This window comes from Ursus arctos, unplaced genomic scaffold (assembly GCF_023065955.2).
Source record: "Ursus arctos isolate Adak ecotype North America unplaced genomic scaffold, UrsArc2.0 scaffold_2, whole genome shotgun sequence".
Lineage (NCBI taxonomy): Eukaryota > Metazoa > Chordata > Mammalia > Carnivora > Ursidae > Ursus > Ursus arctos.
The window spans coordinates 84081626-84094491 of NW_026622874.1; the positions used below are offsets into that span (position 1 = coordinate 84081626).

At 38.1% G+C, this 12866-nt stretch overlaps 1 protein-coding gene across 2 annotated transcripts in view; it reads left to right on the top strand.

Moving 5' to 3' along the window:
* Positions 1-495: 495 nt before the first annotated feature.
* Positions 496-12866, top strand: part of RBBP6 (RB binding protein 6, ubiquitin ligase) — a 30805-nt gene continuing 18434 nt past the window's right edge. For both annotated transcript variants that reach the window (XM_026515618.4, XM_026515619.4), the window contains exons 1-3: positions 496-1756; positions 6625-6724; positions 8838-8874. In XM_026515618.4, coding sequence (XP_026371403.1) covers positions 1591-1756; positions 6625-6724; positions 8838-8874 — 303 coding nt within the window. In that variant the 5' untranslated portion in view covers positions 496-1590. The remainder of the gene's footprint in view (positions 1757-6624; positions 6725-8837; positions 8875-12866) is intronic.

The following is a 12866-nucleotide window of genomic DNA, read 5'->3' on the forward strand; positions in this document are numbered from 1 at the left end:
GAGAGCTCGGTAAATCTTTATAGTGGTGGTTTTGTCAGTTCCACCCAGGGGGCTGCTCCAGAATTTCCACTTAGGAAGAGCTGAAGGTAACTGGTTTGTTGGAAGGGGAGGCTAGGGGGCGCTTGCATAGCAACCATAGTTCACTGCATAGCAACCATAATGTTTACTTGAACTGGGGGAGTTGCTGGGGATTGCGGGGAAAGGGAGTTAGCCGGCCACCCCCGGGCACACCACTTTACCGCGGAGACTAACAAGCGCGGTAGCAGCTGAAATCCGAGCTCCGCCCCGGAGCCGCCCGGTGAGCCGGCCCTCCGGCCAGCGCCCCCTCCTTCTTGAGGCAGATGGTTCCTTCCGTTCTTCCGGCTGGTTCAGGTTCCGCGCTCCGAGTCACAAAGCGCGGGGTCACGTGGGCGGGCCGGTGCGCTTTGTGACGCCGCGGGCCCCGCCTCCCGGCCCGCCTATCGGCGCACGCCAGCCCCGCCTCGCGCGCGCCGCCCGTGCAATCCCTGCTTAAGAGACCCCGGAGTGGGGCGCTCGCTTGAAGCCAGGCCGCGTCCGCCATAGTGCCTGGCTTGGAGGTGTCGCCGGCGCTGGGTGAGGGCCCGAGAGCGGCAGGGGGGCAAAACAAAAAGAGAGCCCCGAAGCCCTTGCCGTTGCCTGGCGGTTTCCGGGCCTCCTCTCGCGGTTCGGGGCCGAAAGGCGACGGGAGCGAAAGGCGAGAGAAGCGCGGAGCACACGGCGAGAGGAAGCGTCGGGGAGCCTCGGCGGCGTCCCCAGGGTCCGCCAAAGCCACCCGGCCGCTGGCTGGGGCCCGGGGTGGTGAGGAAGTGCTTCGAGGCCTAGTTGAGGCCTAGTACCGGCTTTGTGTCTGAGGCGGCGGCGGCGGCGGCGGCGGCGGGGGGGAGGCGGAGCCGGGGGCGGCCTGCGGGAAGGCCTCTCCTCCGCCGACCGCGCGTTTTTGGCCTAGGCCGCGGGCCGCTCGTGGCCTCCGGGGAGCAGGCGACAGGGGTTTGTGTGTGGGGGGGCCTGGGCCTGGGGAAGCTGACGCCGGTCGTCCGGAAGCCAGGAGGAGGCGAGAGGCCGCTCGTGGACTCCGGGCCTAGGCCCTCTCCCCCAACCTTCTCCCGGGGCCTGGGTCACCCCAATCCACGGAAAGAGAGACCAACCGGGAGGTGCGGCCGCGCTATGGACCCCTGACCCCGCGGGGTCATTCGGACTCTAACGTGTGGACTGACCGCTACTGACTGCACCGCCTGCCCCCCCGTCTCCTGCCGGCCCTTAGCATGAGCGAGGGGGACCCAGCCGGGTGACATTGTGCCCGTTGGCGGATTCTCGATTTCCCCTTTCCCCGTCCTCGTCCGCTTCCTCCCGTATGAAGTGCTTCTGAGTATCGGGGGGGCGGGGGGTTCTGGATTATTGTTTTTACGAACCCCTGCTTGTGGTTGGGGGGTATTTAATCTGAGGCCTTAGGGTCCTTCGGTGTCTTTTGAGTGTTTTGTGTGTGTACATATTTTGCTCTTAAGTTTATAAATATACATATATTGAGAGTGTCCACGTCTCCTCGCTGAACCTTAGGAATCCTTTGGCACCATGTCCTGTGTGCATTATAAATTTTCCTCTAAACTCAACTATGATACCGTCACCTTTGATGGGCTTCACATCTCCCTCTGCGATTTAAAGAAGCAGATTATGGGGAGAGAGAAGTTGAAAGCTGCCGACTGCGACCTGCAGATCACCAACGCGCAGACGAAAGAAGGTAAGAGCCACATGGGCTCCAGATAGTTGCTGGTTGAAGATAGATACTAGTTGTGCTAGATACTGGTTGCCTGGCAGAAGGCTAACCGCCATTACGTCTCTTGTGGGACTGTTCATTCTAATACTTTTGGTACAACTTTCATTGAGACCCAAGGGTTGCAGCGGTCGGCCTGGGAGTTTAACTGGCTTATTTGATGTCGGCTTACATGCGATCATCGGTAACAGGCTAATCTGAAAGGTTGAAGTCTGATTATTCTCAAATGTTATTTAAAATGAGGATTTTGGTGGGGGAGGGAGAGGGGTGTTATCCAGGTTCTTGGGGTGCTTGCCTTGTGGCGTTTTCCAGTTTGTTTTTCACCAGAAGGAGGGGAGGAGAGCATATGGAGGCTTCTTACTTGTTAAAGCAGCAGTGGAGATACTTCTCTAACTCTCTAACCTGACAGCGGTTTGGGGTTCAGTGGCAGGTTTTATGTACTACTTTTCTTCCTGTCCTTGTGCACTTAATTTATTTTTAGTTTGGAGTTGCCTGTGTTGTGGGGAAGGGATCCTCACTTAAATATTTTTGAGGATTTAATCCATCCAGTCATTAATGTTGGAATTGCTTTTGGAACTTGATGTGTTCTTATGTTACCACTTTTGTGTGTAAATTCCAGAATTAGTAATACAATAATTAAGTGGTTGAGGTCTTAGTTCATCACATTACTCTTAAAATTTAGTAGCAATTTAGTAAAGATCAAAAGTAAAGGCTTTTGTTTTTTAAAGTAGTAATTGCTAGACTTTACATGATTATGTTGTTACTAGTATATGGAGAATAGTAGGCTGCTACCACATGAGTTTCAAACAAGCCACTAATAGGAATTAAGTTCTTTCTCCTTTTTAAAAGCATTTTGTAATGTTGGGAATTTAACATTAGAAATGACAGTGTGATAAACAGTCTCTTCAGATTCTGGTTCTGCCTTTGTTTTGGTTTCTTTTTCTCGTTACTGTAATGCTGATGTGTAGTTTTCAGTAGGTCATTTTGGGATGAGAAGAAATAAAGAAGTTCTAATTAGCTTAGGCTATTTTATCGATCAGTAAATTTGGCTTAAGGTGTGACTTGGGTTGAAATTGGGGGGAGGTCCCTCACTTCTAGCCTATATGGGGTTTTGGGTTTTGTTTTGTTTTTTAAAGATTTTATTTTCACGTAATCTCTACACCCAGTGTGGGGCTTGAACTTACAACCTCAAGATCAAGAGTCACACACACTACCAACTGAGCCAGCCAGTGCCCCTAGTCTGTAGTTTTTAATAGAGTAAATCTTGTCATGTAAAAGAGCTGTATCCCATTTACATCCAGATGTAAGTATAATTATATTAAGAAATGGCATGACTCAAAAATAATTCGTTAAGAAAGAACTTTATTTAGTCACATGGTAACACGTGAAAGAATATTCTCCGCTGCCCCCACCACCTTTTAAAATGTCATACCTAAGGGATACTTCACATGAAGCTTTGGTGATTGATTGTAATTATGTGTAGAATCCTCTACTTAAGGAGAGGAAAAATTGCTGTTCATGAGCAGTTGAGAAACAGCTTTTTAAAATACTATTCAAGAAAATACCTTAAAGGAAAGACTTTTTTTTTAAGGCCGCCAAAAGTGTCCCTTAAGTATTGTAGCCGCACTTCACAGGACAATTGGGCTTATAAGAATTTCAGGACATGCTGATATGTTAATGATACTTAAAAATGAGAGGAAGAAAATATAAATGAAAGTAAAGAATATTAAGGCAATTTTAGTCCTATACTTGGGCAGGTTTTACATTTTACTGGAGTATTAAATGATTTTATCATAGACTTTGTTCATTTTCTCCACCTAATAATTGAATACAACTTTGTTAGATTGGAGTAAGTTATAGTTGATGGAATTCTTGTCCAAAAATCTAAGAGTTTTGTGACATTGTGTTATTTTCTTTTCTAAGCCAGGAAATTATGTGATGTATTATTTTTACAAACCCTGAAAGCCAGGGAAGTGTTCTGCCCAGCAGCATATTTTCTTTTATATGTTTTGTGTGAATTGTCCTTACTGGAGAAAGCTTCGATGTTAGATTAAGAGAAGGAGCTTCTGGGGAGAGAGAGTGTGTTTTGTGCAATCCTCAAATTAAGGGAGGAAAAAATATTGGTGGTAACACAGAGGATAGTCGCTTAATGAATTTTACGGGAAATTTAGTGCCCCGTGTCACAGGCAGCTGAGTAAGAATGGGCTGGGTTTAACACCATTAGATTTAGAGAGTACAAAATAAATGTTTGTAGGGGCGCCTGGGTGGCTCAGTCGTTAAGCGTCTGCCTTCGGCTCAGGGCGTGATCCCGGCATTCTGGGATCAAGCCACATATCGGGCTCCTCTGCTGGGAGCCTGCTTCTTCCTCTCCTACTCCCCCTGCTTGTGTTCCCTCTCTCACTGGCTGTCTCTCTGTCAAATTAAAAAAAAAATGTTTATAGCCTCATAGTTAGGAGATTGCCTAGGAGAAGATGCTGAACTAGATCACTTTAATTTGTTTGAATTAATGTTTAAATTACCCAGTATATTACATTTCTGTAAAACATTCCTTAGAGTTTCAGGAATCTGTCCAAGTTTAGGACCCTTAAATCTTGATTAGACCAAAATGCTTGGATCAGAATTTCATGTTTTAGATGTAAGAATTCTGCTCCTTTATTTCTAGACTACCTTTCAAAACAAATCCCAAATGATCTGCCTATATTTTAATATAGCTTTCCCATATAAATTTGTTTTCCTACCTTTCAGCTTCTTCCCCACCTCCAAAAACAAACAAACAAACAAACAAACAAACAAAAACACCCAACAAAACAAACCTTCATTCTGAACTTAAGTGTGAAAGATTTGAAAGCTGAGAATGAAGTATTTTTAAAAGACTCTTATCCATTTCTCAGATTCATCTTGTTTTTCATTCTGAAATCAATGGTCTTCATATTTTTGGATCAGAAATACACTGGCACCTGGAAAGGGTCTTTTGAAGCTAAAAGGCTACTTAGTAAAGTATTTTAAGGGTAGGAAGTCACCAGTGTAATTCAGGTACTTAAAAGGTCAATCAGAGCATCTGGTGTTGGGGCGTGTGACTTTTAGTCTGACACAGTACTGTGCTGATCAAATTAATAAATTGTCTTGGAAGGCTACAGTGAATGCTTTTGAAAGTTGTTACATATTCAGAAAGTCTTTGTCAAATGTTTGACACCAAGTTTTGTTTCTAAAATTTATTTTTTGAACATCTCCCATCATCCAGTTTTTCTTACTCAGAGCTTGCTTGAAATTTGGAACTATCATGAACTATCAAGATGATGATAGTCTCTAACGGTCTAGGAAATTGCATCGCTGTGATTGGATGCCTGTGAGATACAGTCTACTCCTTGAAATATACTGAAAAGAACCCTTTCTTGAGCAGTTTAGTTTGTAACAGGAAATAACTAATAATGTTATGATTAAAATTAATAGAGTATATATAAGCTTAAAATGCTCACATGTGTGATAAATTAGAGTAACTGGAAGAACAGAGGTAGTCAGCCACTTGGTGCTGAGTAAGTGAAGCAAGTAAACTCCACAATCTTAAAAGAATGAACCCTAATACCTGATTGTGTGATTGGGGGAGATGGGTACATTCTCATGTCTATCTCCCTATTTTTCTTTTTAGTAATTTTACAGATTCCTTTCTCAGGAAAGCTTTTTACCCATAGTTAAGTTAATTGGTCCAGGTTCTCTCTTAATTTCATTCTTCCAGAAGTATTGCAAGTAATAGGGAGTTTAAAGAGTAGAAAAATAGGATCCATTCATCCTCTCTGTTTTCTTCTCAGTTACATCACTGTTCTTCCAGTTGGCTTAAGCCAGGAACCCAGTTTTTTATGCCTGATTGCTCTTTTTCTTTCATCGCCCCCCTTAAATCCATTGATAGCCTTATCAATTCTGCCTCAAAACATTGTGATTCTCTCCCTTCATCTGTCACATCGCAGCACAGACCATCGTCTCTTACTGGGACTTCGCAGCAGCCTCCTTATTGGTCACCCTCTTTGTTCCCCTATGGGTTCATTGTCCACAAAGATAACTGGAGTTACCTTGTTTGTTTGTTATTAATGTAAATCAAATTGTTATCATTTTTGTTTAAAATCCTTCAGTGACTTCCTGTTGTACTTAGAAACAAAATATAAATCAGTGTGTGATCTGTACCTTTCTATTTGTAGTTCAAGTCATTCTTTTCTTTCATTATCTTCCAGCTATTCTGGACTTTCTATGATTTTTTTTTCACTGCTTTTCTTTCTATCTGAAACACTCTTTGTCCAGCTTTTTTGTATATCCGTCTAGCTTCTCAGTCTTTAAGTCTTAATTAAGGGTTCCTTAGAAGGGCCTTAAATCAACATTCTATCTGAAGTTGTATCCCACTACTAATTCTTTTTACAAAACTTTTTTCTCTATTCAAAACATGTCATAATTTCTTTAGTCTGTTGTTTTTAGTAATAGGTTGAGGGGCTAGGGCGGAAAGAATGCCTTCATTTTAAATAACAGCTTTTTCTCATAGTTAAGATGCTTAAATAAACTAAAGCATGACTTAGTCTTACTGAGATTTGGGGTTCCACAGAAATAGGAGTTCTAGAGTCAAGAACCTGCTGAGAGTATTTGGTGTTCTTTGAAGAGAACCTCCTTATGGCTTTGGATATTTGTTCTGACAATAACAGTAATCCAGATGCAAGGAACATGTAGTGATTAATGCTCTTTTAAATTTAAGTACATTTTCCATAAAATTTATGTTTGGTTGAAGTTTTCTAATTCTTGAGGACTGACTTCTCCAAATCGCCAAATAGAAATTCAACTGTCTCTCTTTTTTACAGAATATACTGATGATAATGCTCTAATTCCTAAGAATTCATCTGTAATTGTTAGAAGAATTCCTATTGGAGGTGTTAAATCTACAAGCAAGACGTATGTTATGTAAGTATTTATCAAATCTCATGTATTTAAGTCCTCAAAATAGACTTTTTTGTTTTTTGAGAAAGAACAAGTATTTTAGAACTGTAGTCATTACCTTAATATCTTCTTAGTCCTTAAAACTGTGAGGATAGGTTCATTTTTTCCTGGTTTCTTCCCTTAGTTAACTTAATCTGTAGTTAGTAGTATGAGCTATCAGGAAGAATTTTTTGCTATATAAGTATGTTAAAAGATTTGTCCTAAATATTTTGATGGCATCCAGAGTGTTTAGTAATGCTAACATTTGCTCCTCAAAAAGGGGCTTTTGTTGGGAAGCTGTAGAGTTTATAGGATTTATGGAATCTGGCTTAGGTTTGACTCCGTAGCTGCTTCACGCCAGTTGTGTGACTTTGGGTAAGTTATCTTAAGCCTCAAAATAGATTTCTCAAAATAATATAGGGATATGAGTACTTGACTCAAGAAGAGAGCTGGAAGAATTAAACAGTGCCTGGCCCATCGTAGACTCCCATTATTGGAGTAAGAACACAGCAGTATTTTAGCACCAGCCTAGAGCTTAAGGAATTCATGAAAGATGCAGAATTAAAATATATCTTTTAACTTTACCTGCCTCCTTGCAATTTTAACAGCGTTAGAATTATAATAATGTGAAAAGGGTAATTTCCACTTAGAAGTTAGGTAGCCTTATTTGAAATTTTGGCAAATTCTGCTTTTGGCCAATGAAAAATTCTGGAATTTGCTAGTCCTGGGAAATGGAATGTGTTCTTGGAATTGAGGTAGAATAGTCATTTCTTGGAGCTTTACCTCATATGGGCAAATTCATTCTAAAATTATTGTCGTTAGTTTGCTATAAAGTTATATTCCATGTTCTAGCATTTGGAGATCCTTTTGTGTAATATCTTCTGTATAGCACCAACTTAAAAACCTGCATACTTTTTTTTTTTAATAAAAGCCAAGTGACTTATGTGCTTTTAATTTTGTGTAATTTTAAGAAATTATAAGGGAATAATTAATTCCTGGAATTTAGTGTGAAGTTACACTGTAATTTACCAAGTGCTTTTTAAAAACAGTAAACATTCAGTTTTCAGTTGATTTTTTTTTTTTTTTTTGATACTAAGAAACTCTTAGGGAGAGAATTATTTGAAGTACATGGGAAAATAAGTTGCCTCTTAAAATTGTGTGTTAATTCACTGTGCGATTTCCTTTGTAATCTGTTTGTCTCGTAATATGCCTCTGAGTTTATGAAAGCTTCATTTTTATCCAGGACTTGCAAATCACATGTAAACTTAGAAACTCCTTTCAGATGCGCACTAGCATTTCTCTGTAGTCAGGATAGCGTAAACTTCGACTGAGCATTTAAGCGCTGTATTTAGCAACTCAACCCCTGTCCCCTTTCCTGTGAGGACTTTTAAAAGAGTTTCTTCTTGGGCTTTATTTGTATGTACTTTAAAAAATCAATTTGTTCAGTTCTTCATAACCATCAAACTCATTCTTTGAACTAATACACTGTCAGACTATATTGAGTTTTTCTGGAAGTTAGAATTCTCGTTTAATCTTTGGTCATTGTTTTGAGACTTAAAAGAAGTTAAAGTAACTATCAGCCTGTCTTTCTGGACTTGAAATTTAGTTTTTGGAGCACAGCAATTTCTCAGGGATCCAAATTATAAATGTTAACAAGAAAATCTGATGTATGAAAATTTACATTTGTTGTCTATTAGAAAACCAGGGAATAATGTAATTTGGTTGTTCAGTCTATTAAGAAATAGCTACAGTGTTTGTTAACAAAAGGTCTTCATAATACCTGTGAGAAAACATCTATTGTAAATGGCAGGTTACACCTATTCTAGAATTCCTTAGTACGGAATTTTATTTTATTTTATTTTATTTTATCTTATTTTATTTTATTGCCACAAATAAGTCTTAAACTAAAGGTGGTAAAGATTAATCAAAGTAGTGTACTTATAACTTAGGAAATTGGTTGTTTTTAAATCTTTTTACTAAAAGAAATTTGTGTGCATAAAGATACGTGATTAGAGATATGTATTAGAATGTTTTAGCACAAAAATCCGTAAATAGCTGCTTATAATTAATGCCATTTTCATTTTTGTTTATTTTTTAGAAGTCGAACTGAACCAGTGATGGGAACTTCAAAAGCAGTATGTAAAAACACAATCTCACACTTTTTCTACACATTGCTTTTACCTTTATAATGTAGCAGTGAAGTAAATCATTTAGAACTTAATATCCAACTGATCATAGTACATATTGTAAATAAAATGTATTTTGATGACAGCTCAGTTGAATATGGATATATGTGGCATAATTTGCACACTTACTTTGTAGAAATGGGTAATTTGTGCCCCCAAAAAACACTGTTTCATATTAAATATAGCATCCTCCCTGTATGACACTGTGTTGTACAGTTAATGTATATGATTCTTCTTAGCTCGTGTAGGTTTTACACTAATGAACATGATAACATGTTCTACATTTGTCTGTCTATAGTTAGTATTTTGTATGTATGTACAGGCTGTTGTGTGCTTTTTGTTTCTTGCAATAAAAATAATGTTTGGAGTGTATATTTTGCCATTTTCACGTTGTATCACTTAGTTTTTGTTAGTTTTTTTCCTGCCTGATTGATGGCTTTAGAAAATGCATTAGCAATATGCAAAGCTAATGTTAAACTTTGATGCTTTCTCCAAGTTCAGACACATATAGAAAAGAGCTTTCCAGAGACTTTTGATGCAGCTTTATTAGTTTTGTCTTATTTGGCAATTTCAAGCTTTTATTCTTTGTTTATATCTGTACTATAAAGTGAGACCTGAAATTGGGCCCCCGTGAGTATATAAATGTCTCATTGGTGATTTATACAATTGAGTACATTGTTTTTAAATTTTAATATAAGGTCTTCCACTTCCAGCCTGCATAGTTCTCCAAACTCAAGTATTTCCCTCTTTCTCATAGAGATAAAATGCTGCATTAATTGTAAGCTAATTGAAAGCTGTAGTTCATCAAAGGTAACTCCGCTTAACCGGGATAACATCTTAATTTTTATGATCATAGCTTGAGTATGACACTATGTTGACTTGGAGGTCGTAAGTAAAAGGGAGCAGTATTCCTAAGTTGTGGGGTGACACATTTGTTTCGGAGCGTAGGGCTGTAGTAATTGGGTTCTGTAAACTTGATGGTTCTCAAAACATTTTACTGCTCAGGCTTGATCTGTACACAATACAAGATGTCTGAAATCTTGATTTAGAATTCAAGGGTATTGCTTGCTGTTTTACTTTATCCTTTTTAAATACTACTGATCTTTAATTGTGTATCAGGCATTTCACTAACCTTGGATCATTGCATCTTAAACATGATAATATAGAATATCTGAACTTTGGACTTGTTCTCTAAAGTATATGGCCTTTAGTTCTCATGGAACTAAAATATGGTGATTCAAAGATCAAAACTTAGTGTTTTGGGGTCCCCCCCATGCACCCCGGGGTATATGGGGTTTTTTGTTTTTTGGTTTTTTTGGTTTTTGGTTTTGTTTTGTTTTGTTTTGTTTTTTGGGTTTTTTGGTTTTTTTGGTTTTTTGTTTTGGTTTGGTTTTTTGGTTTTTCAAGCATAATGCTGTAAAAAACTGTCCAAGTTTCTGTTTTGCTGGTGATTGGTTTAAAACTGATTTTATGTATCCAAATGCTAGCACAAATTAGAGTGACTATCCTGGTGACTGTAGTAGTTAATGTAACACAAATTTTGTATAAAGTACTTTTATATAGTATTTAAACTAATTCAGATGAAGTTTTATTTCTTGAAAACAGTTATTTCCTTTTTGTTTATTAGCATGTGTATAAACACAGATCACATGTTCATAAATAAAGTTAACATTCTTTTAGCCTTGTGTGTTCCCTGGCATGTCTGTATTACACTACAAGAAGCAGTTTATTTTATGCTTATTTAGGTTTCTCTTTTCTTTTTTTCTTTTTTCTTTTTTTTTGATACTTTTAAAGTGGCTTTAATTTTTAGGTAGAATGTCTGAAATGGAAACATTAGATAATATCCCCATCATTTATTTGCTTGGGGTACATTGCTGGCGTTTAGGATGAGGATATATTCATCAAGCATAATTAATGCCCATTTTACAAATCACCTGTTATTGTACACATTCACAAAAGCCAAGTAAGATAGAGCCACCAAACCAGATTTCTAACTTCTAATTAATAAAAGTAAATGTGTGTACATTTTTGGTAACCTAAGCCAGTTGTGGTCAAGGATGGCTATTTATCTATATTCCTTAGCTTTGTTTTATTTAGTCATCCTTCCATGTTGGTACTGCAAAGCTGGGTGTTCTTCCTGCTTACTAAATATCAGAATCGCATTTTGTAGGATCCTTTAATTTCAAGCAAATGTAGGTGGCATAAAAAATTTCAGATTCTTTCTCCCAGAAGCAAGACCACGAATTAGATGTGGGGAAGTGGGTTAATTTTAATGATGTCCAAAGTATGCATTGATCAGTTTTTTTAAAATACTACTTTCTTTAACATGGTGCATTTTTTAAATCATTAATATCTAAGAGTTAATACATTTATTCATGCTCAGGACATGTAAATTCCTAGTCATTTTAAAACCATTTCTTGTCGGCAGTTTTCACTTAATTTCTAGTACCTTGCTATATGCAGAAAACAGTTGGATGCCTTTCTCGGTTTGTGGTAAATTTTACTTCCTTGTGGATTTTAAGGTATTTAAGGTGCTAGAGTAATTGTTTGGTGGAAAAAAAAAAGTGATGTAGATGTTGTTGAATATCTGAAACCACTTTATAGGATACTAAAACAAGTTGGCAGAAAACTAAAAGGGCAAGGAAGCCCGGCTTAAGAACCAAAAGACAGCTGTATCTTAGGAATGGGAAGAACAAAAAATGTTAGTATTTTAGTTCCAGCTGTAAGAAAGTTAATATAGCTGCTTTCTTTTAAAGAAACGATCAGTATTAATATTGTAGACCGTAATGGATTTATTTTGAAAGGCTATTAATATGTTTCTTTGGTTAGAAACATAGATGATGCCTGACAGTAATTGTTCAGTTCTTGCTACTTAGATTCAAATAATTCCTAGCCGATGTAAAATGTAACCCTCTTCAAAACAGATGATCAGAATTTATTCTGGATAAGAAGGATATTTGTGTATTTTTTTTTTCTTTAAGCTTCCCTTTGAGATTAGTTCTGTAACAAAAGAGCACTTAAAAGCTAGATGAGAGTAAGAACACGTTGGTGGATTGTATGGTTGTGTATTAGGAATGTGGAGTTACTGCATTGTAAACTCTGCCATGCCTCAGTGGGGAGCTAAGAATCTTTTCTTTAAATAAGCATCCCAGTAATAATATCCATTAAACTAACTTTTAAAACCCTAAGATATTTATAAGATGTATTTTAAATTTAGCCAATATTATTTTTACTTATTGAACTCCTACTGTGGTAGGCAGTGTGCTAAGAACTTCATATTGAAACTGGTAACATTTCTATTTGGGGCTCTCAGTCATGCTGCTTTTATTTTAATACTCTTAGTTCTCTGGAGTATTTGCAAAATACCTGATGGAGACTCACTTTGTTGTTGTTGTTGTTGTTGTTTTTCTTTGATCCAGACATCTCGTTACATCCTCTCCATTTTAAACAAGAGTTCTGACCAATAATGCATGAGGAATTTATAACCTGTTGAATAAGCAACCCAGTTACTACATAGGAAGCTAATAACGTTTTCATTTTGGCACACTTAAAAACAGGGAAATCGTATCTTTAGAGTTATATGCTAAAGGGGTGTGTATGTGTGTGTGTGTGTACGTACGTGTGTAGACACATACACATACACTTCTAAAAACATTAAAATCATTTCAGGGATCAAATAAACATTTTTTAATATCACATTTGAAAATACATTTTTAAAATCCTTCTTATATCCTTCAATATATAATACTTGTTCCATTTGATTAAATGAACTTTCTTCACACATTAAAGTCCATCCTCTTATAATAGCCCTCTTTGCCTTTGCCCAGGCTACCTTTGGTTTCCCTTTTTTTGCCTTAACATCTTTGCCCTGATAAAGCTGTGGCTTCTTTGGCAAGAAGCCATTCTTACTCTTTGTATGGGAGAATAAACAAACTTATTCA